We start from the raw sequence: 26,122 nt of genomic DNA on the forward strand, positions 1-26,122 counted from the left end.
ACTGAGAGCAGTCTGATTCCTGAGTTTGAGGCCATCATGGTCTATAAAGGGAGTTCCAAGAGAGCCAGGGCTACACAGAGAAACCCTGTCTCAACAAACAAACAAACAAACAAACAAACAAACAAACAAACAAACAATATATAACAGCTGCCACTTAGCATTTCTTACTTTGGTCCCAGTACTATGTTGAAAGATTGCATTACACATGTATAGCTTTGTTTTTATGATATTTTTATTTTACATAAACAATGCGGGTCCCAGGAGCTTATGTAACTCATTTGTGTGTTGTTGGTTCATCTGCTGAATACAGAGCACAGATCAGTTCTATCTCCACCCCGACATTCCTTTCAGCCAAAAGAGGCTTCCTTTGGTTTGACAGTGTTTTTGAGGCTTACTTGTTGCGTGGCCTACCTCGACTGTAAAACAGAGTAATAATCGTCCTTAACTCACAGAGATGCAGAAATAACTGAGAACACACAGAAGGCACTTTGCCTGTGCCACGCTTCCGAAGCATCGAACCCAGGAAGGGGAAACAACCAGCTTTGTTGCTTCCTTTCATTGTCTGTCCTACGCTCCCTGCTGACATCTTCAATGCACCCCATCGGAGGTTCAGAAAAAAGGCGCAGGTAGCTCCACCTCCTTATTGGAATTTCTTCCGTCCGGCCTCTTCCGGTTAGTGAGGGAAGGATCGTATTTCACAGGACATCGGCGATTTCACTAATGGTTCAGCTGCCCCAACTTTTCCACCCCAAAGCTGGTGAGCGCTGGTGCGTTCTCCATGGAGGATGACAGTCTCTGGGTGCCAGAGGTTTGAGGTTGTAGTCGGAACGCCCTAAGCTTCGCAGAGCCAAGAGGTCAGGACTACAATTCCCAGAGTCCCGCGCTCCAGCGCGCGCGCGTGCGCCGTAGTGGCGGGGGGCGGAGGCGGAGGTGTCCGTCTCTGTAGGTTCAGAGTAGGGTTCTGTTGGCGCGCTTGTGACTCTGGTTTCTCGTGTCCTTCCAGCACTTGTCGAGGTGCCTGGCGTTTGGCAGCATCTCGATTTATGTGCAGGCCAGTCCCTCGAGAGTTAGGCTGTCGGTGAGCGCAGGCTGTGCCTCGGGTCCAGCGTCTTCACGGTCCTTTCCTAGGAACTGACTTGGAGAGGCGTGGAGGGCAAGAGTACGAGGCCTGCGGGTCATCTACCGGGCCCACTCCGGATTTCCAGGAGTCTCCGGAGAAGCTACCCTCCTGACGTGTGAGGAGACCCGGCCGAGCCCAGGCTGGCTATGAAGAGCGACGCTTCGACTTCTGCAGCCCCCTTGAAAGGGCTCGGGGGCCCTTTGCGGAGCAGCGAGCCCGCGCGTGCCCTGCCGGCTGTGTCACCCGGGGCGCACCTGCTAGAGGAGGCGGCCGACCTGTTGGTGGTGCATCTGGACTTCCAAGCCGCACTAGAGACTTGCGAACGGGCTTGGCAGAGCCTGGCCGAGGAGCCCGCAAGTGGCACGTATGTGCTGGGCTGAGTTCCTTTCTGGATCCTTTTGGGGGAGGAACTCGGTCTCAGAATGTCTGGCGTTGCCAGATTGCACCAACCTTACACCTTGCTTTCACTAGGAGATCCTCTCGGAGAGAGGCAGGTTGCTTATTCTGCCCCCGTTACTGAGGAAGAAAGGGTCACTGTACAATGAAGACGTCAAATCATGCAACAGTTTTGGGGGAAGCCGCAGCCAATTCTTTGCTCACTCTTTCAGTGAGGAAGGACAGGGTGAATGTACATTAAGTGTTCAGTCGTAAGGGGGTTTAGTAAGCAGCCAGCAGGAGGCCTCCTTTGGGGACCCACCCATTCACTCCCGTCCTTGTCAGATCATGGAAAATGGGGGTCAAGGCAGAAGTGTGGTCTGGTCCTGTGAAGGACTGGATGAATTAGTTTTAGGAAGTCCTTGCTTTTTCTAATGCATAGTCCTCCTCTGGCCGCTGGGGGCACCATTTCTCTGTGGAGTGTAAACCTTCCCTAGAGCTGTGAGCATACTAGGGAGGGAGTTGGCAGAATGAATGGTCAATGTTGATAGCAAAGAAGCCAAACCTGGAGAGATGAGCTGTGGTTTTAGATGGGTGGAGGCCGCACAGCGAATGTTGAGGGCGTTGCTTATGGCCCCCCTGGACGTAGATAATTCTAAAAGGCCAGCTGGGTTCCCACATGAACACCCGGTCAGACACCTGCCTCCAAGCCCACTTCTCACTAAGCACACGGTTGACCCCACTCTCCTTCCGTGCACACCTGTTGGCTGCCAGCTTGCTGCGTGCCATTCCCACGGGATTCCTTTTCAGCTCACCCAATTCAGACTCCACCTGGATGCAAAGATGTGTGTTGGGCAGTAGCTCATTTTTCCTCTAAAAGGTTTCCAGAACTTAACTCCAGGGGGAAGGGCAGCCCAAGAGACCAGTGGTGAGGCTTGGTCCAATAAATAACAGAAAAGGTAAGGGTGGTGGCCTCTGAGTTGGAAGCTGGACACCAGTCCCCGGGTGGAAGAGGGGATGGAGAGAGGGGAAGGCCTTCTAAAGCTGACGTGAGTCTTTCTGCCGACAGTGTTGTGGAGGTGAGGTGCTCCCTGTGTGTTGTGGGGATCCAGGCTCTGGCAGAAATGGATCGGTGGAGAGAAGTCCTGCCCTGGGTCCTCCAGTATTACCAGGTTCCTGAAAAGCTTCCTCCCAAAGTCCTGGAGCTGTGGTAGGTCCTTGTTGCTGACGCTGGGTCAGTGTAGGAACCCAAGTCCTCTCTTGAGTCAGGGTCTCATGACTCCTTTGTCCTCCTCCTCCTCCTCCATCAGTTCCCTTCAAATTCAGGTCTCCCCACTCTGACCTCAGCCTACAGGAGCTAAGGATGAGGAAGGAGGCATTTGGGTGTAGGACAGAAGAAAAGAGAGCTCACACAGGATGGTAGAGAAGCAGGCTAATGAGAGGACAGGGCCACTCAAGCCTCCTGCTGTCTCCTGGGGATTTCTAATTCTTAAAAAAAAATTTTTTTTGGCATCTATTTTGTGTATGTGGGTATGTGTATAAGTGGGGTGTGTATGTGTGTGCATGTGCGGCATATGTGCATGTGTATATGTGGGTGCACATGCATGTGTGCTTGGAGATCAGAGAGGGCATTTGGGGTCCTCTATCAGTCTCTGCTTTATTCCTTTGAGGCAGGGGCTCTCCCTGAACCTGACGCTCACATTCTTTCTTGGCTAGGCTGTTAGCCGGCAAGTCCCAGTGGTCCTCCTGTCTCTTCCCCCTCGATGCTGGGATTATAGATGCGGATGAACCACATCCTGCTTGTTATGTGGGTGCCAGGCCCCCAACTCTGATCCTCAGGATTGCACAGCTAAAGCTCTTTTTAAAAAATATTTTACTTTTTGTTTTATTTTATTATGTGTATGGATGCTTTTCCTGAAGGTATTACATGCATTGCATGACATGCATTGTGTGCCTGCACTACATGCATGCCTGATGCCCACAGATGCCAGAAGAGGGTGCTGGATCCCCTGAAACTGCAGTTACAGACCTTTGTGAGCCTCCATGTAGGTGCTAAGAATTGAACATGGGTCCACTGGAGGAACAGCCAGTGCTCTTAACTTCTGAGCCATCTTGCAAACCCTTCAGTCTCTAAATTTTTTTTTTTCCAGACAGGGTTTCACTGTATAATAGCCTTGGCTATCCTGGGACTAACTTTGTAGACCAGGCTGGCCTTGAACATACAGAGATCTGCTTGCCTCTGCCTCCCAAGTGCTGAGATTAAAGGCATATGACACCATGCCCTGCTAGCAATCTCTAATACTTAAAAAAATTATTATTGTTACTTTAAAAAATTGTGTGTATGTGTGTGTGTGCGCGCGCGCGCGCGCGTGCGTGCATACGTGAATGCCAGTGCCCTTGGAGGCCAGGAGATGGTCTCAGATATCCCAGAACTGGAGTTGCAGGTGGTTGTGAGCTGTCCAATATGGGTCTGTGAATCAAACTCCCGTCCTCTGTAAGAGCAGTACGCACTATTAATCATTGTCTCTAACCTCCCAGTTTTTAATTCTTTTTTATTTTTTAAAGATTTATTTATTATGTATACAGTGTTCTGTCTGCAGGCCAGAAGAGGGCACCAGATCTCATTACAGATGGTTGTGAGCCACCATGTGGGTGCTGGGAATTGAACTCTGGACCTTAGGAAGAGCAGCCAGTGCTGTTAACCACTGAGCCATCTCTCCAGCCCCCAGTTTTTAATTCTTGACAGTGTCCCTGTCCCACAGGGTAGGGCTGGAGGACCTGGGAGGGTAGGATTGCAGAAATTTGTGGGTTTGAGAATGAGTCACCTATAGAGAGAGTACTGATTCTTCTCTTTTGGGGATTGTGTTGTTTTGGGGGACACAGCATCCTTCTACACAGCAAAATGAAAGAGCCTGGGGCTGTGCTGGCTGTGGCTGATGCCTGGCTCCAAGACCCAGACAATCAGGGGCTTCCTGAGTACGGATCATTGGCAGAACTCCACCTGCTCCGGGTGCTGCTACCCTTGGGCCGCTTGTCAGAGGCCGCGGGGCTAGCGGAGGGCTCTGCAGCTTTCAGCGAGGAGCAGCGGGAAGAAGCGCTGCAGGCCATCCACACAGCACAGCGACAGCGTACGCAGGAGCACCTGAGGCAGGAGCACCCGAGTTCTCAGGAGCAACAGAAGCTGAGCCAGCAGGGTAAGACATCAGGGCTCCCTGGCCTCTGCAAAGGGGTCCCATGGTGTCCCCTGTACCTTCTTGACTTTCCTAAGATTAGAAACGTAAGAATTTAAGTCACAGAATGGAAAGCCACTGTATTGCATTACAAACCAAGCTAGGCTTTTTGAAGTTGGAACGCAAGGAGAGTCTACACAGGGGAGGTGTTGCTGGGGTCCCCTGGCCCTGATTTGTCTTCCAAGTGCTGGGATTAAGGGCCGGTTGTGGTAGTGCACACCTTTAATCCCAGCAGGCGGATCTCTGTGAGTTTGAGGCCAGCCTGGTCTATAGAATGAGTTCTAGGACAGCCAGGGTTATCAAGCCAGAAAAACCCTGTCTTGAAAAAACAAAACAAAACAGAAAAGAAAGAAAGAAAAGATGCTTTTCTTTGGGGTCTGATTAGTCATTTCCTTGGGATCCTCTCACTGGATTTTTGCATCCATCATGCTGGCTCTAATACACACACAGCTTAACTCGGTAATTTATGAAATAAAAATGACCTCCTTCAGCTTTGGGTCTTTGTGCCCGGCCTCCTCTCTGCCTTCACTTAACTAGGGCTTTTGAATGTTTTGTTTTTTTCAACTGAGGTCTGCCTTGTTCATTAGTGTGCAGTTGTGCTACCCAGTGGCTTCTGGTCGCATCCTCACAAGGCAGTGGAGTGGGGCTGGGAGTGGGATTGTTCTGTTACAGGAACTTAAAGGCCTTTGGCTCCAAACTGTCTTTGCTCCCCAGTCCTTTCGGTTCCCATTCCTTCAGTCTGTGTGTGAATACTTCCAAGATTAGAACATTACCTGTCTCCCGGAGTGTGCCTTCTGTCTTTTTTAAAGATTTATTTTTATTATTTTAAGTTATGTGTATGTATGTGTCTGTGTATGGATATGTAGGTGCCCATGAAGGCTAGGGACATCAGATCCTCCTGGAGCTGGAGTTATAGGCAGTTGTGAACCCCACAGTGTGGATGCCAGGAACTGAACATATAATATGTGTATCTGTAGAAATAATGTGTGAAGCCGGGCGGTGGTGGCTCACGCCTTTAATCCCAGCACTCGGGAGGCAGAAGCAGGCGATCTCTGTGAGTTCGAGGTCAGCCTGGACTACAGAATAAGTTCCAGGAAAGGCTCCAAAAGCTACACAGAGAAACCCTGTCTCGTAAAACCAAACGAAAACAAAACAAAAGAAATAATATGTGTGTGTGTTTTATTATAGAAAAGGTTGCTATGATATCACTTTATTGTGTGGTGGAATAAATAAACTAAATAAAAATTTAGGTATGACAAAAATGATTGTAAATTAAACAAAACAAAAAACAAACACACCAAAATTAACCAGACCAAAATGTGGTGGTATTGTGTTCCCCCAAATATTGTGCATGCTAACAAACTTATCTGGGGTCAGAGAAGAGAACAGCCACAATATTAAACATAGAGGATAGGCAGTGGTAGCACACGCCTTTAATCCTAGCATTCCAGAGGCAGAAATCCCTTTGGATCTCTGTGAGTTCAAGCCCACATTGGAAACAGCCAGGCATGGTGACTCACGCCTTTAATCCCAGAAAGTGAGCCTTTAATCCCAGGGAGTGATGGCAGAAAACAGAAAGATATATAAGGTGTGAAGACCAGAAACTAGAAGCATTTGGCTGGTTAAGCTTTTAGGCTTTTGAGCAACAGTTCAGCTGAGACCCATTCTGGATGAGGACTAGAGGCTTCCAGTCTGAGGAAACAGGATCAGCTGAGGAACTGTCGAGGTGAGGTAGCTGTGGCTTGTTCTGTTTCTCTGACCTTCCAGCATTCACCCCAGTAACTGGTCTCAGGTTTGATTTTATTAATAAGAACTTTTAAGATTCATGCTACACCAAAAGACTATACAATTCAGTGAACTTCTATACGGTTTGAATAGCCATTCAGAACAGAAGCTATGGAGTTTCACTTTGGATTTTCTACTTCCACATTGAATATATTTTTATGTACTTAGTCACCATCAGAGACAAAGTATCTGTTTCAGAGTAGAACTAGAAAAACAATTGGCTTTATACCTTCCTTCAGCATTTTCTGTCTTTGGACAGCTTGGGGATTGTTAAATTTTCTTCTTTTTGGAATTTACATGGAAGCCTGCTATTTTAATCAGGAAATTATGATCGTGTTCTCCAAAGTCCTCTTCTCTGTGGACCTGCTGGGATCACCTCTCTTCTTTGCTGGCAGGCTGTTGGTTTCAGGAGCTGCCTGTGGCTGCCAGGCCGTCCACCATTGCCTTAGTTAGGTTTCTGTTGCTGTGATAAAACAACCAAAAGCAATTTGGGGAGGAAAGGGTTTATTTCATCTTACACTTCCATATCATAATCCGTCATTAAAGGAAGTCGGGGCAGGAACTGAAGACAGGAACCTGGAGGCAGGAACTGACTCAGAAGCCATGGAGGAGTGCTGCTTACTGGTTTGCTTCTCATGGTTTGTTCAGCCTGCTTTACTTATAGAACCCAGGACCATCACCCAGGGATGGTCCCGCCCCCTGTGGGATAGGCTCACCTACATGGATAATTAATGAAGAATATGCTCCACAGGCAGGTCTGGTGGGGACATTGTCTCAGTAGAGGTTCTCTCTTCCCATTCTAGTCTGTGTCAAGGTGACATGAAGATTAGCAGCACAGCCGTAACCTCTGTGGCAGGTCCAGGGGCTTCTGTCAGGACCGGCACCACTTGTCTTTGGGCTACCAGTAGTCATGATTTTATTCACAATCCCAGTCTTGATTCTCTACTGCATATATTAAAACCCTTCATTTCTCTGTGTTAATGTGTCACTAGTAAGGCTCTGAATTATTTTACATGTCAATTTGTCACGTGAAGAATGCTGTAAAATAAGGGGGCTGTTTTCAGACACACGCTTACACAGCTGAGTGGGTCTTGTGTGTGCTGACTGTGTCTTCATACAGCCTGTCCTTAAAATGTCTTTGGACAGCTGTGGGTGTTGTGTAGCTCAATGGTAGAGTAATTGTCAAGCATCTGCAAGGTCATGGATCCATCCCCAGCATTGCAAAAGCCAAACTCAACCCCCAAACAAACAATGCCATTTTTAGAGCTTTCAGAGTTTTCTTTTGAACTATTTCATGAGCTCTACAAGGAAATCATTCTCGTTCTATTTTGATTGACTCTTCAGCTCTAGCTCAAGGCTCAGAGCCCGGGAGGCTGACTTGCCCGACTCACCCTGCAATGCTCTGTCCCCTGGTCAGGTTCATTCTCCTGGAAGTTGATGTCACTGCTGAGGTTGCTTCGCCAGCTTTGGGGCTCTGTGAAGAGCCACCTCCTCTCTCAGCCCTTCAAAAAGAGCCTCCTGGCCGCCTTGATCCTCTGTCTGTTGGTTCTGCGGTTTGACCCAGGTGAGTGAAGGGTCACCTACAGCAGGGTCTGTGGGAGCAGGTGCTGCTGTGCGGGGGCCACCCCCTGTGACACTGTGACATTGTTCTCTGAGCCTCTTCCATAGAGAATACATGTCAGCCTCACCTGGAAGGAGAGACCAGGCCTAGAACCTAGGAGAGCAGTTGGAGAACATTCACCACCCTGCTGATGGAGTTACCTAGGCCTCTGCTCCATCCAGAGATGATCTCTAGGCAGAATGCAAGATAAGGAAGCCTTCCTCATCATAACACCTGAAATAGTCTGTTGATCCAAGTGTCTCCTGGCTAGTGTGACCTTGAAGTTGTAAATGAAATTCTGGTGCACTTTAGAAGGTGTGGGAAAATAACTGGGAATGATCTTCTGGTTACAGAACCTTCCCTGGTGCTGTGTGCTGGGCCTCAGGGTGCCTAGTCTCTTCTGCTTCACTTGAGAGAGAGAGAGAGAGATGAGCTTTCCGGGTGAGACTTGGGAAGGCACCTGATTTTGTGATCACCCAGATGTGCAGACGCTGGGCCACAGTTAGGGGACCACTATTCGAGAACCCCCCCACCCCAAGGTCTTGCCATGTAGTACAGAATGTCCTCAAATGGTTTTGTTTCAGCCTCCTGAATGCTGGGAATGTAGGTGTGTATCACTAGGCCAGGTTTTCTGCCTTACTTTCTCTGAGTTGTGAGTTAGTCTCTGCTTTTCTCAAGAATTTAGACTTAGGATAGAATTATGCAACTTTCAAAACCAAGGGGAAATGAAAAACCTTGATATTAGTCCATGCCTTTTCTTTCATTTTTGGTTGAGAAATCCAATAACCAGAGAGGTCAAGTGGATAGACCAGAGTCCACAGTTTGCCTGCTTTCAAAGCTGCCACCTTTTGACTTTAGGTCCCAGCTTTCCTAACTTCCCCTTTCTGTGGTCAGAGTTGGTTTAACCCTTTGCTGGACTCAGAGCAGGAATGTCCCCTCTGGACAGCTCTATTGGTTATACAGAAAAATCACGGGCAGCTTCCAGAAACACTGTGAAAAAGACGGGTGAGCAGCCACACCCGACATGGGAAGCACAGTCTGAGCACTGGAAAAACAGATTTAAGAAAGGGAAGTGTGGTCTGTGTGGTTTATGTCTGTCCCGTACTGTCCGCTCTGTAGGTGTGATAAGAATTTAGAAATTCCTTATGACTTCCCCTAAGCCCTTTTCTGTCACTAATGCTGATCTCCTAAACGGTGACGCAGAAAGCCGTTTGAACTTGGCCGTGCACTGGGCCGCTCAGAGCTTCCTCAGGAGAGGAGGACCTGGGGCTGGGCTGCAAATAGAACTTGGAAGAAGATGGTCAGTTGCTGTAAAGAAAAAGAACATGTGTGGAGGGCTGGGAATAGTGTTTGGTGGTAGATGGCACATGTGTGGAGGGCCGGGGTAGTTTTTGGTGGTAGATGGCACATGTATGGAGGGCCGGGGTAGTGTTTGGTGGTAGATGGCATATGTAGCACGTGTGAAGCATGGGGCTCCATCCCCAGCCTTAGAGGAATAAATAAATCCCTTTCTCTCTCCACTCCCTCTGCATCGTGTGTGCGTGTGTGTACGTGTGTGCATGTGTGCGCGCTGGCATGGATTCGAGGTTGATGCTGGGTGCTTTCTTACTCTCTGCATCGTTGGCGTCGGCGTCATCATCGTCATCATCGCCAAGACTGGGGATTATCTAGGGCCACATACTTGTGGGGCAAGTGTCCTGCCACTGAGCTCCAGCTCTGGCCTTCCACTTTAGTCTTTGAGTCTCTTCAGTGAACCTGGAGCTTGCCGTGGGATCGCAGGCTTTGTGTGTGTGTGTGTGTGTGTGTGTGTGTGTGTGTGTGTGTGTTCCCACCCTGCCTGGCTTGTGTGTGTTCCTGTGTGTGTGTGTGTGTGTGTGTTCCCACCCTGCCTGGCTTGTGTGTGTTCCTGTGTGTGTGTGTGTGTGTGTGTGTGTGTTCCCACCCTGCCTGGCTTGTGTGTGTTCCTGTGTGTGTGTGTGTGTGTGTGTGTGTGTGTGTGTGTGTGTGTGTTCTCACCCTGCCTGGCTTGTGTGTGTGTGTTCCCACGCTGCCTGGCTTGTGTGTGTGTTCCCACCATGCCTGGCTTTCACATGGGTGTTCAGGATTCAAACCAACGTCTTCACACTTGTTCACAGCTCTTTACCCACCATGCCCTTTCCTCAGCCCTGAACACTGCTCCTCCCCATTTTGAGGGGCAGGTCTATGTGTTGCTCAGCCTTGCCTCAACCTCTAGTCCCAGCTGAAGCTCCTGCCTCAGCCTTCTAAGAACCTGGGGTATTTTTTTCTGTTTAAGAAAGAAATATGTATTCCTCATTTGGAGGCCAAGGAGGAGCTGGGATACCATGCTTGCCTGGTATGCACTGGGGCCTGGGTTCCCATGAGACGTGGTGCGGTGGCCCATCCCTGTGCTCCCAGAATTTAGGGGACAAAGGCAGAAAGGTCAGAGGGTCAGTTATCCTTGCCTGTAGAGGTCCCAGGCCAGCCTGGGCTACATAAGACCCTGTCTCAAACAAAATAAAACAACCTACCCAGATCAAACCAAAACAAAGATGGAAATATATATTTCTTGTTTGCTTTTTAAATCTGTAATCCAAACAAGGAAAATAAGCACAGGGTAGATTTTTATTTTTAATGTAGTTAATCTCTGGTAAAATAGGTAATATTGTCGTAAGGCTCCAAACTGAAAAAGCATAGAAAGGTACAGAACGTAGTGAAAGTCTCCCGAAATGACTCTCCCCATGGGCAGCCATTGCTACCAGTGTATTTCTTTTCCTCATGAAGTAGAATTGGGGCTTAATAAGCATTGTTTTTAGACTTTAAAAAAGTGTGTATGAGTCTGCATGTATGTGTGTGCACCCCATGCATGCCTGGTGCTTTTGGAGGCCAGAAGTGTTGGATTCCCTGGAACCAGTATTACAGATGGTCGTGAGCCTTCATGTGGATGCTGGGAACTGAACCCAGGCCTTTGCAAGAACAGCCAGTGCTCTTAACCACTGAGCATCTCTCCAGCCCCAATAAAAATATTTTAATGTAGGCCTGAGCATGGGACTGAAGAAAGAGGCCCTCAGAAGGAAGCGAGACGCACCTGGAAGCGCAGGTGTGGGCTTCTGGAGTCACCAGCGTCTGTGTGTAAATCAGAAAGATTCAGATGTAATACGTCTGGATTGCTTTCTAGATTATTTAAGGTTATTGTAATTCTAGTGGAGAAAGCATATCTCAGAGGAAGAGAAATTCCTTGTTATTGAGGAGGCTTTGAACAGCGGGCGGCCCAGATGTGTTTGCTAGCCACCATGGAGGGCTGAGGGAAAAGCACTCATGGTGGGTTTTCCTTCCCCACAGCAACTCCTTCTTCGCTGCCCCTCCTCTACCAGCTGGTCCAGCTCTTCCGCCGGATCCAGAAGGCCACACTCTCTCGGCTCTACCCACTCGCCCTCCGTGACTGAGTGGTCCTGCCCCGGCTGCCTTGGCCTCCTGCAGTCCACAGCTACAGAAGCAGAGACATTGTGTCCGGTGGCTGAGCCCCAGCTGGCTCTGTGGGCCCGGGCCCACATCGTTCCAGAGAGAGAGACACAAAGGCAGGTGAGCTGTGGCTGGCTGCCTGTGAACCCTCCCTTTGGCATCCCACTGTGAGGGGGCCTCAGAGGGAGTGTGGAAATAGTGATGCCCAAGGCCCAGCCACCCAGAGCAGAGGTCTGGCTGCCCAGAACAGTTCTCTTACCTCTTACTGCAACAGCTCCTCAGAAAGGCGGGTTCCAGAGCAGGGAATATGTCTTGAAACACTGTTGTCTTGACAAAGGCCGAGGGTGCTTTCCAGGCTGGGTGCTGAGGGAGCTGGGGGTCCACAAACAACTGGTGGAGTGGCCTTTGGCCTTCGGCTTCTGAGAAACTTACCTCTGAGAATTGCTCCACTGCGCAGTATTTGAGTTCCAGTGAAACCAGAGCTGCCTCTTCTCCCATGCTCCTCCCACAGGCGCCAGAATTACGAGTCAGTGGACCATCCCCTCCAGCTGGTCCTCCAGTCGGGCAGGAGGCTTCTGCCTGAGGCGGTTTGCTATTCAGGCAGAATGTGGCTTCTGACCCACCAGGTGACCGCTGGGAGCACAGTGAGCCTGCCTGACCTTATCTCTGGGGAATGTGATCTTTCTTGGTGCCTCTTAGTCTTAGCTCAGTTTTCCAGGATGCCAGGGGCCAAGCACAGCTCTCGTGGACCCACTGTACCCCACTACCCTTTGACCTGTCCAGCTAGCTCTGGCACACACTGTGGCAGGTCCCTCTCTGTGCCCTGCTGTCCTAGTTGCTGTCTGTGGTTTGTATAATGCCCGTGTGGCACGGGAAGTAGGCCAGTCTCAGAGCTCTGAGAGCTGAAAATGGAACTGGGTAATCAGGTGATCTGGAAGAGCCGAGGGGGCTGGGCCAAGGGGGCTGATGGGGGCCGAAGGGACAAACCCCAGGGGCGAGGCACTGGACTTGTTTCAGCTTTTCTTTTGATGACCACAAAGGTCTCGAATGTTTCTGTCTAAATAAATGCAGAGCATTCTGGTCCCGCCAGTGTGGCGGCCTTCAGCCGGCCACCCATGCCAGATCTCTGTCAGAGTGGATGATGGGAATGCACAGAGGGTTTGCTAGCTTTTTGCTGGTTGATTTTTAGGAACTGTGAGTCAACAGTTTCTCCTTAGAAGAGGAAACTTGACAGACACTTAGAATTCCATCTGAATCCTGAGGACTTGGGAGCCTTGATAGCCTTTCCCTGTCCGTTTGTGTATGGCTTTTAAATAGACCCCGGCTCACTGGGAGAGAAAAGGACTCGGGAAGGGTTGGAATCCCTTGATGAGGATTCCTCTCTTGCTTGCTTTTGACTTGGGAGTTTCACTGTTGTTACTCAGCTTGGCCCAGGACTCCAGCGCGATGAACTCCACCCACCAGTGGAGTTCTTGAATATTTGTGACTCCCAGCTCTTTCTCTTCCCCAGCCTCCATCTCAAACCCCCCCCCCCCCCCCCCCGCCCGCCCCTTGCAGTGGTGACTTGATGGTGGTGGGGTTGTTTGCCCCCTCCAGTGCTGGAGCTCTTTGAAGCTGCAGAGCAAGGCTCACATCCCTGCTCTGCTGTGTGGGTGAGCGTTGGGCAGAGTTCAGCCTTCTCATCTGTAAGTCAGCCCTTAGCTCCCAGGGACTCGCACATGCGTAAAGGGGCACTTAGGAAGCCGTTGGCACATTCTCCTGCCCTGAGGAAGAGTTCTCGTGAGTGGTTGCTGAGCCGAGGCCTAGCTGAGCATGCGTAAGTGCTCAGAGGGGTGAACAAGTGGGCGATGGAAGAGGGCGTGTGCTTTTGGCAGCCTGTGCGGTCCCCTGCTATGAAACCCAGAATGTATAGGCTTGGTTGTGCCCAGCTTGTCTCTCTGCTCTCTCCCGATCCTCTCCGTGGGGCTCTGGTTATCCTCCTGAACGCTGCAGGGCTGTCTGTACCCAGCCCTAACCACCTGCCAGTCAGGTGAGGAACTTGCAGCCCAAACTGCTGCTGTTACTCTGGCCTTTCCAAGGATGTAGGCTGGTCCTCAGCTCGGGGCTTAACGAGGCCAGAGTGAAGGGAGGGCCTTCTTGGTAGACCAGTACGGTAGCCATCAGCCAGAGGTGGCTTTTGAGCATGAAATGGGGCTCATCTATGTAGACACATTCTGTGATTGTAAAATGTACACACTAGATGTCAAAGACCAAGTACTAAAACATAAAAATAAAACTAAAATGAAAGAATGGAAATACAAAGATTTTTATATTGATTGAATGTTGAAATGATAATATTTTGAATATATTGGGTTAAATAAAATCTACTGAAACTAATTTCAGCTGTTTCTACTTTTTGTAGTGTGGCTTTTGGAGTGTTTGAAATGTCTTATGCTGCATGCATTTGAACAGTGCTATTCAAGACACCACACATACTGGCCGGTTTCAGAGGGGGATTGATGTCGGAGAAGAGCAGTGCATGCTGGGATTGGGAGATGCTGGGTCTAGAGCCGGCTCAGTTGCAGATGGTATCTTGCAGCCACCTTCTTTTTCAGTTAACGAAACCGAGACTCAGAAAGGTGAAACCATTTGTCCTAAGTCACAGCCTGAATAAGACCCAAGCCTCCTGACCCTCCTAGTGTTCTTCCCCGGTCCCTCCTGCCTCAGTCTTCTCTGCCGCTCTCTGGCTGGAGTTCATGGTTAAGAGGGAGATGTCTCGGAGAGGGAAAACTAGATAGAATCGATCAGTTTTCAGGTGTCTGCGGTGTGTGACATAGAACAGGTGTTCTGACTTAAGGGGTGCTTGGGATAGCCGGAGCAGGAGTCCCGTGCTTAGACAGGAGGCTGCGCTGGGTGGGTGGGTGTGTGAGTGGGTGGGTGGGTGGGAGGGATCGGGTGGAGGTGACGGAGAGCAGCAGCAGGAGAGCTGGCCTCTGAAGGAGGACATGAAGTTCTAAGAAGACAAGAGGCATGTAATGTCCCCTGCTCTTTGCACATATATGTACATATGCATACATTTGCATGTATATATGCACATGCATATACGAAGACATAAATATATTAGAGGTTTGCACATACAAAGCAATACATAAGTTATGAAAGGGTTATTTTGGGAAAGAAAATCTGTCCCTTCCACACATTCATTTCTATGCCTCATTTTCTGCCCCAGGGCAACTGCTGTTCACCTACCCTTCAAGTTTTCCTTTCTCTTACACAATAATAGTGTATTACTGCTCTTACATACCCTTGACACACTTAAAGAGAAAAAAAATCCCCAACCACTTCATTAATAAAGGGGACTTTGCCCCCTGTGAGCACAGGTGGATCTGCCTCATTTTTCATAGCTGCTAACAAGATCACTTTTTCATTTAAAAACAAAAACAGGGCCCGGGGAGATGGCTTAGTGGTTAAGATCACTCATCATCATTGCAGAGGCTCCTGACTTGCCTCCCAGCCCCCACATGGTGGCTCAGCCATCAGCAACTCCAATTCCAGGGGATCTGACACCCTCCGCTGACCTCCTCAGGTACCAAGCACATAAGTTGTGCACACACATACATGCAGGCAAAATACTCACACCCATACATAAATCTAAGAGTTAAAAACAAAAACCAAGCTGGGCGGTGGTGGCACACGCCATTAATCCCAGCATTTGGGAGGCAGAGGCAGGTGGATCTCTAGGCCAGCCTGGTCTACAAAGCGAGTTCCAGGACAGGCTCCAAAGCTACACAAAGAAACCCTGTCTCGAAAAACAAAAACAAAAACCAACCAAACAAACCAAAAACAAAAACAACTTTCGAGATGGTGTCTGGCCATATTGCCAGGACTGGCCTTGAACTCCTGCTTCAGCCTCCTGAGTGCCAGCACCCCGGCCTCATTTTCCCATCACATTGCTGGAATCTGTCTCCCTCTCCCAGGTTTAAGATCCACAGGAGCTGGTCAGAGCTCCTCACTATCACTTCACACAGAGCGGCTGCCAGACTAGCCCCCGTGGTCACTGCCCCAGCCACAGTCTGGGTGTCTGGCTGGAGGGCAGGCCTGTGTATACTGTCTGGACTTCCAGGTTTTCCCTAAGCCTGTAGTCTGCCCCTGCAGCTGCTGGAAGAAGACATGACTGAAAGAGAAAGGTTTGGTGTGAACAGCCTACAGGGGACTGTGAGGGATGGCCTGACTTTCCTCCCTTTGTACGGAAAAGCTGCAGGAATAGTGAACTTTGACCTCTGCCCCGCTTTGGGGTGTGGTGAGTTTACCCTCTGCCTTAGTTGGGCAAGCTGCTACGGCCTGGCCCTGGCTGGCCTCACTCCGCTCTATGCTCTCCCTCTGTTTATTTCCTCCTTCAGTGTGTTGACTAGAAGTTAAATGCAGTAGGCACGGTGCCTTGAACCATTTCGCAAGCCCTACTCTGGATTAAGTCATTCCAGATGGTGTTAGCCTCTAGGCCTTTTGATGACACACATGCTCCTCTCTTTTCTGGTGCTGGGAATGGATGTAATTTGGGGTCTCACACATGCTAAACGTAACCGCGGCCACTCAGCTGGACCCCAGCCCTGAGTTCCCTGACTTAAAAGCATTGCTTCAACCGGTCCGCTTATCTGAGGTCACAATGTTCACAATTTCAGTTGCTACTGGTTAACCTCGGAGGGTCCCAAACTGAATGTGTGCAATACAGTAAGATTCTGAGAAAGAGAGCGAGAACATGCCTATCATTTATTACAGTGTTACTGTGATCATTCTAATTACTGTCAAGTATGTGATTGGTTACATACTGCATCCAATTTATAAACTTAAAATTTTATTTAATCATTGTGTGTGTGTATATTATTGTCACAGCACCTGTGTGGATGTCAGAGGACACCTGTGGGAATTGGTTCTTTCCCTTCACCATGTGGGTCCCAGGGATCAACCTTAGTCTTTTTTTTTTTTAATTTATTTATTTATCATGTATACAGTGTTCTGCCTGCATATATCCCTTCAGGCCAGAAGAGGGCGCCAGATCTCATTACAGGTGGCTGTGAGCCACCATGTGGTTGCTGGGAATTGAACTCAGGACCTCTGGAAGAACAGCCAGTGCTCTTAACCTCTGAGCCATCTCTCCAGCCCTCAACCTTAGTCTTTAGGCTCTGCTGCAAATACCTTATCTCCTGAGCCATCTTGCTAGCCCCTGACCTATTAATTAATTAATTAATTAATTAATTAATTAATTAGAGACAGGTTTTCTCTGTGGTTCAGTCCTGGCTGTCCTGGAACTCACTTGGTAGCCCAGGCTGGCCTCAAACTCACAGAGATCCACCTGCCTCTGCTTCCCAAGTGTTGGGATTAAAGGCGTACACCACTGCCACTCAGCACAGCCCCCGATTTATTATCTTTATCATGTATACTCCAATTCAGATGTATATGATATACATATGTTATCTATATTAGGATTTGCCATTATCACCAGTCTCAGGGCATCCACTAGGGGGAGTCTCTCGACTTCTTCGGTGAGGTAGGGGTACTCTGTGTGTGTGTGTGTGTGTGTGTGTGTGTGTGTGTGTGTGTGTGTGTGTGTGTAGCATGAAGATCCACCTAACCAAGCTCGTCTCAAACTGAACTCACTATGTTCAGGCAGAGGATGGCCTTGACTCCCCAAGCTGCTGGGTTTAGGCCTGTGTTACCATGACCGAGTTAGCTTTTTAAAGTTTTGTTTTGTTTTTAATGTAAATGCCTAACCTTGGCAGCTTGAGAACCTGTGGAGGAAATAGCAGTTTGCACTTGAGAGAGACTGAGGGGTAATTAGGCATTCTCTGCTCCAAGGGAAATGAACTTGGGACAGGGCTATAGCATGGTGGCCTGGCCACCAGGGCCAGATCTGAACACAAGCTGGAGGTTGTGTTCTAGTTTGGATGCTTCTGACTCACGCTCATGTCTTTCTCCTACTTTCTAGTAGCCTCTTGAAACTGTTTAGCACCCTTGTCCCTTTCCTCCTGCCTGAGGTGGGAGTGTTGGAGTAGATGGAGATCGACAAACATAAGATGATATTTGAAGACTTGGTTGAAAATCCAAGCAATTTTTTTTTTTTTTTGAGACAGGGTTTCTTCGTGTATTTTTGGTGCCTGTCTTGGATCTCACTCTGTAGACCAGGCTGGCCTCGAACTCACAGAGATCTGCCTAGCTCTGCCTCCCAAGTGCTGGGATTAAAGGTGTGTGCCACCACCACCCAGCAAAAAACCCAAACAATTTTTGTAGACATTTTTCAGTTTGAAAACAAAACAAAACAAAACACTTTAAGAATAGTATCCTGTTGTTTATATGGAGATGTTCCTTGGGCAGAAAACCAATTTGTATGGCTAAACTGTAACCAACAGTTCTCACCCTCAGAGGTGTTAGGTTCTGGAATAAAGAATTCATACGCCCCCTCCCCCACTGTACTGGGGATAGAATCCAGCATCTGAAGCGTGCTAGGCTGTGCTCTGTCCCCAAGCCTCTCCTTCCGCCCTCTCTCTACTTTCGCCTAAAATGCCTGTCCCCCAGGGCGGCAGTACACCATCCCCTTGCTCAGCTGCATGCCTTCACCTCTGTGTGCTGTGGGGTGTTGCTTATGTATAGGGAGGTGGGGTGAGTGCTCCAGGGTGAGGTGGGGTGAGTGCTCCAGGGGTGAGGTGGGGTGAGTGCTCCAGGGTGAGGTGGGGTGAGTGCTCCAGGGTGAGGTGGGGTGAGTGCTCCAGGGGTGTGATGGAGATTGTTTTTCTCATCCTTTGCTCTCTCTTGGAAACTAGTTTTATTTCTGTGAATTCAGCTACCACTACCTTCTTCACTTGGAAGTTTCCCCGCTCTGTTTCTGAACTCTCAGGGTTTGCTTGTCTCCATTCCCAGCTACAGAGAGAACTCGACCCATGCAGAGCCCTCATGTTCCCATTCCCAACCGTCAGCCTTTGCTCTTGTTCCTCACTGGCTCAGTCCCAAACCCACTCATGTCTAACGTCCGTTCTTCACGTTTCCATAGTGTATCTAACCTGATAGCAACTCACTCTTCAGCCATGTACCTTTTTCTGTGAGGTCAATGCTGTTGCCACTCCTGAAATATGTTTCTCTTTTCAGACATGTTCTTTCACCTAATAATAAACCGTTCATTTCATTCAGTCAGGAGGCACATTTTGAGGGGGCTCATAGAGTGTCTCTCCTGCCTCACACTGCTGAGATGTATCTAAGCACTTTCCGTATATTAACCAATTGGATCTTGCAACTCACCGGTGAGGCCGGGATGGAGAGGACAAAGTAGATAGATAGATAAAGCTCAGAAACTTGCTCAGCTTGTCTTGGCTGTTAGTGGTGCTGGGATTCGAACCTAGGCAGACTGGCACCAGAGGTCAAATTCTTACCTTCCACTGTTGCACTTAGAATGAAGCTCTCTCTCTCTATTCGTAAGAGGCCATGTGATAAAGATGAGTTGGATGGAGTTGGAGTTTGGTCTTGAGAGTCAGAGGAAGGAGAGAATAGAAGCGGTAGAAGTTGGGGAGCCAGAAAGGCCAACATTAAGACTAAGGGGTGAGGGCGGGGAGGAGGAAGGACCAGTTTTGGTACCTGTTTTAGTAATGTCCTTGCTCAACTCACAAGCACTAGACTGACTGTGACAAAGAGTTTGTCAAGATGACTCAGGTGGACAAGCCGCTCCCGGTTACCACTGGTCTCAGCTGGATTCCGGCAGATCAACTGCCTCTTCTGGAAGGAGCCACTTTGCATCTTTGGTCCTCTCCAAGTGGTTGTCTGAGATCCTGCTTCCTCTTCCTAGTCTAGCACAAAGCTGGGAGCTGGCGAAATTGCCTGTGATCCTCCGAGAGATGCCTTCATATCCATTCCTAGTCTCTCTTTGGCAGTGGATGGCAGTCACCTTCCAGCAAACACTCACACCTCTAGAAAATTCTGAGGGGCCTAGCCCTCTCCTCTCAGTAGTAGTGTTCTGTTCCATTCATAGGTTTTATGGTCTCCTAGATGAACAACAATGACTTGTTTTCATAGGTGCTAAAGACAGTGGCCAAAAGACATGCTCCTGTGGTGTGTGTGTGTGTGTGTGTGTGTGTGTGTGTGTGTGTGTGTGTGTGTGTGTTGGAACTCAGAGTCTTGAGCATGCTAAGCACAAACTACTGCCAAGCTACAGGGATAAGTAATCCCTTCATGGCCTCTTTTTTTTTTTTTTTTTTTCTTTTTCTCTACACTCAATGGAGTACCTTTGCCCACTAAGTGAGTGGGCGCTGTAGGATGGTATTTAGGAGTGTGGTTCCCAAGACTGTAATTTGTGAATTGATATCTTGGCTCCCCTTTCTTTGACAAATCATCTTTTCCTATGCCTCGTTTTCTTTAAAATATGCAAGTGGGCCGGGCGGTGGTGGCGCACACCTTTAATCCCAGCACTCGGGAGGCAGAGCCAGGCGGATCTCTGTGAGTTCGAGGCCAGCCTGGGCTACCAAGTGAGTTCCAGGAAAGGCGCAAAGCTACACAGAGAAACCCTGTCTCGAAAAACCAAAAAAAAAAAAAAAAAAAAAAATATGCAAGTGGTTATCTGAGCTTTAGATGTCTTGAGGGATCTAAGCTTTAGGTGCTGGCCTCTAGGGTGCCTGAAGCAGTTGGTGAAGGAGGTAAGTTTTTCTTGGTCCCTTGACCTTAATGGCCTCTGCATTTTGTTTGCTGTCCTTGACTTTCAGCTCCAAGCACTCACTACCTCTTGTTCCCTTCGGCTGGGTTCCACGTGTGTGGCCTGTGTGGTTAGCTAGTGTCATTAAAAAGTCCTTCCCACCCCCAGGCAGGTGAGCTGAACAGGAGTCAAGCTAAAGAGACAATACTCTGAGACCATTTGTGACATCAGCCAGCTAGCTTGAGTGGGTGTGTGGAAGAATCAGGGCCAGTGTGAAGATGATGTCTTCTCCAACTTAAGACAAAAGTGACCCAGCCACCCTAATATTGACTTTGGAAGAATTACCTAGGAGAAGGGCTGGTGGGACTGGGTAGTCTTACAGTTGTCCTGAGATTTGCTTTTTCCTTTTTGCCTGATTACAGCAGCTGTAACCATGGAGACTTGAAAGTGTCACTGTGTCTGTGACACTATGGCCAAAATGTTCACCTTCCTTTTTCCAAATCCCCTTCATACTCTGAGATAATAGTATTGGAATATTAACATTAAATATGAGTGTACTTAAGGTGGTAGGGGATACACAACACTACTTACCAGTGTTAAGTACTTGACTCCAGGTTGTCTCATGATAAGCTATTGCTTGCTGTCTGTTACAGGCTGTGGGCACCTGGACGTGGACACTTCTTCCTAGTTCTTTCCACAAGGTAAAGTCCATCTTTGCCACTCCTTACCTGGCAGCACCGTCCTAGATATCTGTACCATCAAGGTCTAAGTCGATGGCACATGGACAAACCTCTCCATGGAACATGTGGCCCCCCAGTTTGGGTTCTGAGCCAGCGATCATACTGGGATCATATGGGGGCTCAGACCTCTGGCGCCAGACTCCTGGACATGAAGTCGAGCTCTGCAGTTTATCACTTGTTTAATGCGGACTAAGAATCAACTTCTGTAGGTCTCAGATTCTTCGTCTGTACAATGAAAGTGTAAAATTTTATGTTCTGTAGTCTCTTGTGAGCGGTAAGTGAGATAATGCACAGAAAGCTCCCGCACAGAGTTCACTCCATATCGGGAAGTACCACACAAATAAATATGAATATCACCAGTGGGCCTGGACCCCAGCTCCGCAGAGGCTGAGATGGACGGACCAGTATTCTACGCAGTAAGTTTAAGGTTAGCCCAGGTAACATAGTGAGACTGTCTCAAGAATAAAAGGTAGGCACTTGGTCGAGTGAGCTTTAGAGAGGGAGCCGAACTTCTAACGAAAGGGAATTGGAGGCCCCACTACTACTGTGACAACGATTAAGCAAAGATTGGCTTGGGCAAAAGCATCCAGAGACCCTAGGATTGCAGAAGGTCAACAGTCTCCACCGGAGAAAAGGCTCCTGAGTGCTGGTGGTGTGCATACGGCAGCAGCAAGACACTTGGTAACTCAGAAATGCCGTGAGGAGAGCAGAGAACTCTGAAGGGAGCAAACTCTCTTTCTTGACTGCTGGCTTGCGAAAGCAGAGTCTTATCACAATAAGAGAATAGTGGAGATGATGAAAAGAGAGGACACCGGCGGAGAAACGGAGGTGACAGTGGGAGAGGAACCACCACCAAGCACAGAGGGACGGAAACTGCGGTATGGGGTGCCAGAGAGAGAGAGAGAGAGAGAGAGAGACAGAGACAGAGACAGAGACAGAGACAGAGACAGAGACAGAGAGACAGAGAGAGAGAAAAAAAACAAATAGAAAGGCACATCCTTAGAACAGGCCAGGCCAGAGAATTTAAGAATAAAACCTGGAGACAGACACGACTCCTCTGTCAAATAACACTACCCAAAACTGTGCCAGAAAAGACTATCATCCTGAAAGCAGAGAGAAGGCAGGTGAAAGAGAGAGAACTGCTCCCAATCAAAGGCCATCAAGAATGCGTGATTCAAGGGAGGGAACTTCTAGAGCAAAGACTCAAAGAAAGAGTCTTGAGAAAAAGCCAGAGCCAGATTCCACCACGTGAGAGGCGTGGTCGAGTGGAGAAGGAGATCAGAGTTTGAAAAGGTTGTTGCATACCCTCTTTTCCAGACATCCAGGACAAGTCCGATTAAAGTGGATCTTCTTAGGGAAAAATCTCCAGATGAAGAGAAAGTGAGCACAATTATAAAACCTTATGGAAAGAGATTCTTGGCTGTGCCACCCTTTTTGAGAACTCAAATAGGAAAAATAAAGGATCAGTAAAGTTTCAGGAAAAAAAAAAAAGAATAAAAGGTGAAGAAGCTGGGTGGTGGTGGCCCATGCCTTTAATCCTAGGTGGTGGTCCATACTTTTAATTCCAGGGAGGTAGAGGCAGGTAGATCTCTGACTTGGAGGCCAGCCTGGTCTACAGAGTGTGTGAGTTCCAGGACAGACAGAGCTACACAGAGACCTGTCTGGAAAAACAAAAGGCCCAAACCAACCAAACAAAACCCTGAGGATATATGAGTCACAGAGCACTTCTCTAGCACATACAAAGCTCTAGGTTCAATCTTCACTACCGCAAACACAAATATACATATACATATTCATTCCTATGAAGACCAACTTTTCCTGTATAATCTGTAGACATTATCTCTATTCAAATGAGTATGGCTCAACTTTGAGGTCATCATAATTATCCCAGGAACATGAACTCACTGCACAGAAATGCATCCCGGAAGAAGTAGACTCACACCTCCTAAGCAGCATGTGGAGGAGGTAGAGGTCATTCCTTCAGAAGGCTTTTCAAACGCTGTGTGGGTGGTTGCTTTCTCATAAGGAAGCCTGACATCGCTTCTCTGCTTGCAGAAAGGGGATTGTATTAGGTTCCTCCAAGGAATGGGAATGTCTTCTTATTCACTTATCTACCTAGATATAGATGGAAGAGATTTATTTCATTTACATGTACAGTGCTGGGAATCAAACCCAGAACCTTGCACCTGCTAGGGTGATGCTCTACTACTGAGCCACATACCCAGCTCTAAGGAATCGGTCATAAGGATTGGTTCATGCTGTTACAGCGGCTAAGAAGTGTTAAGATGTGCAGGCTGCAGGCTGCAGGCTGCAGACCTAGGAGAGCCAATGGTGTCTGTTCTAATCCAACTGTAAGAAAGCACAGAAGGTCCCTTGGAACTTAGCCTTGTACTCTGTTCTGTTCTTCTTTTGGGTGAGCCCATCCATGTGTAGGAAGGCATCTGATTAATTTGATGTTAATTTCATTTAGAAATGCTCTCATGGATACACCCACATGTTTGACCCCCTTTGGCCCAGTTAAAGCAACACCACACACACACACACACACACACACACACACACACACACACACACACACTTATAGGGATGGGAAAAACATGTCCTTTTGTCTTTCAAAACTTCTACTCAAGAAGGGATACATGGGGTAAGGGTAGGATGGGGGAATATAAGTATTCTGGGATTGCTCAGGTCAAATAATTTTAAGAATGAAGGCTTAAAAAAGAAGCACATACTTTTGTCTTTTTAGATTTTTCATATTTATGAGGTCCTATGTAATGTGTGTGTATGCATTTATATTTGTATGGGGATGTTTTGCCTGCATGTGTCTGGGTACCATGTGCATGAAGTGCCAGTGGAGGTCACAACAGAACATTGAATCCTGGACTGGAGTTACAGTTGTGAGCTACCATGTGGGTGATGGGAATCGAACCTGGGTCCTCTGGGAGAGCAGCCAGTGCTCCTAACTGCTGAGCCATCTCCCCAGCCCCTAGTATACATTTCTTACTCCAAAGCCACTGCCAGTCTGCTTAGGCTGCCCAAACAAAATACCACAGACTGGGCAGAAATGTATTTTCTTGGGCTGAAGGCCCAAGGTCAAGTGTGGGTGGGTGTGATTCTCCTGAGGTCCATCTCCTTGGTGTACATGGTCTCCCTGCTGGACCTTCACATGGCCTATGGGAGTGCATTCCTAGAGTCTCTCTCCTCTTATAAGGACACCTGTCCTGTTGGATTAGGACCTTACCCTTTTAAAGAAATCTTTATGTGTGTGGATGCCTTGCCTGCATGTGTGTATGTACAGCACATGCATGTGGTGCCTGAGCAGGCCAGGAGAGGGCATCAGAACCTCTGGAACTGGAGTTACAGACAGTTGTGAGCTGCTGTGTGGGTGTTGGGAATTGAACCCTGGTCCTCTGCAGGAGCAACAAATGATCTTGAGAGCGGAGCCATCTCTTCAGCCCTAGGGTCTTCTCTTTAATCTAAAGGACCTATCTCCAAATACACCCCACTGGCAATTAGGGCTTTAGAAACTGGGGGGCAGATGCTAACAATCCCATAAATGATAGTTAACATTTTTTTTATTTCTCTGCACTCAAAAGATTTAGCATTTGTAGTATAGTCGTGGCTCCCTCAAATCCCGTAGAGATGAGATGCTCAAGGGTATCACCATTATAGAGTGCATTTGAATTCCATCACTGTTGATGTATCATCAACTTTATCCTGCAACATTAAGAGCGTGCTCATAATATACTTAATGGCTTATGAAAAAGACTTGAAAAATTAACTTATTTAGGCGCATTCTCTGAGTCCTGGTGGGGCAGGCACGAAGCTGAACAACATAACACAGGTGTTGCAATTTTATAGGAGTGTTGAAACACATATACTCACACCCTGTAATCCAAAGCATGTAAAATATTAAGTAATAAGTAAATGGAAGGAGTAATAGAACACGCCATAGGAGTTTGGAAGAGAAATAAACTATGGAGTTAATTATAACCACTCTTTATTGAGTTTGACACAATTTAATTATGAGTCTCCATTTTTACTTATTTATATTTTAATTTTTGGTTTTCTCAAGACAGGGTTTCTCTGTGTAATAGCCCCTTCTCTGTGTAATAAACCTGACTGTCCTGGCCCTTGCTTTGTAGACCAGGCTGGCCTCGAACTTACCGAGATCTGGCCTGCCTCTGCTTCCAGGGTACTGCAACTAAACGCACGTGCTACCATCCCTCGCTGAGTTTCCATTTTTAAGCTGTTGCATTATAAGACCGTGCCTGCCTGGGCCCTCTGCTCTGTGGGCACTGTGATGCCCCAGCGAAGCTGCTGGCCCAGCCTGTCTGTCCCCAGTGCTCTCCATAGTGTGTGACAGCCATGGAGGCAACTTCTCTGGAGCATTTGGAGGGGGCAGTCCCAGCTTGGAGGCTGGGTATCAGTGGGAAGTGTGTGTTCAATGCTTTCTCACATGCAAAGATGATTAAAATATGTATCCTATCCTCAAGAAACTCATAAATAGGCAAATACATGAGTGGTGGGCCAAGAGAAACCACTGGGTAGGTTTCGCCCTGCTGGTTCCTCAGGGCAGAAGGGAAAATGTGTCTTCTTCCGAGGCACATCATCTGGCCACAGCAGCTCCAAATACATCTTGAAGAACTCTTGATTTCCCTCGGTGACTTGTGTGGTGGGCAGTTGCCAGAGAAAAGAGGGAGAGAAGAAAGTATGGTTACATCAAGTGGCCGAAGTGGCCCTTGGTAGGGGAGTCTGTGTTGAGGTCAAGGCATAGGAACCATCCAGCCCCCACCGGCTTGGAGACAGTTGGAAATGTGGCCAGTAAAGAGTAGCGGCTCTTAACAAGGCTAAGCACCCCCATGACCCCACTAGATGGAGAGTGAGGAAATCCAATCCCTTGCTCTTCAATGTCGTCTGTGGCCACAAGGAAGAGGTCCTAGTACAGGGCAGAGGCAGTGAGAACCCTGATATTCTGGAGAACAGGAGGTGATAGCTGCACACTTGGGGATTAAGTGGGAAGGGATCCTGTAGGAGTGGGTCAGGAGGAGAGATTTGAGAATGAGGGAGCGGGACCTACTCTGACAGAATTTAATACAGCACTGAATTCCTGAATCCCATTATGGAGGGCTTGCTGTAGATCAGGAGCCCTGTGTAAGCCATCTT

At 48.3% G+C, this 26,122-nt stretch overlaps 1 protein-coding gene and 1 pseudogene across 1 annotated transcript; both read left to right on the forward strand.

Annotated features, from left to right (window-relative positions):
• The first annotated feature begins 892 nt into the window (after nucleotides 1-892).
• On the forward strand, nucleotides 893-13,945 carry Pex26 (peroxisomal biogenesis factor 26). Its single transcript, XM_006991591.4, has 5 exons — nucleotides 893-1,484; nucleotides 2,565-2,705; nucleotides 4,379-4,689; nucleotides 7,928-8,074; nucleotides 11,450-13,945. Exons 1-5 carry the CDS (start codon nucleotides 1,267-1,269, stop codon nucleotides 11,551-11,553), a joined length of 921 nt encoding a protein of 306 aa, XP_006991653.3. The 5' UTR covers nucleotides 893-1,266; the 3' UTR covers nucleotides 11,554-13,945.
• Nucleotides 13,288-25,203, forward strand: LOC143272244 (uncharacterized; annotated as a pseudogene).
• Nucleotides 25,204-26,122: the final 919 nt, after the last annotated feature.

Source organism: Peromyscus maniculatus, chromosome 3 (assembly GCF_049852395.1).
Source record: "Peromyscus maniculatus bairdii isolate BWxNUB_F1_BW_parent chromosome 3, HU_Pman_BW_mat_3.1, whole genome shotgun sequence".
Taxonomy (NCBI): domain Eukaryota; kingdom Metazoa; phylum Chordata; class Mammalia; order Rodentia; family Cricetidae; genus Peromyscus; species Peromyscus maniculatus.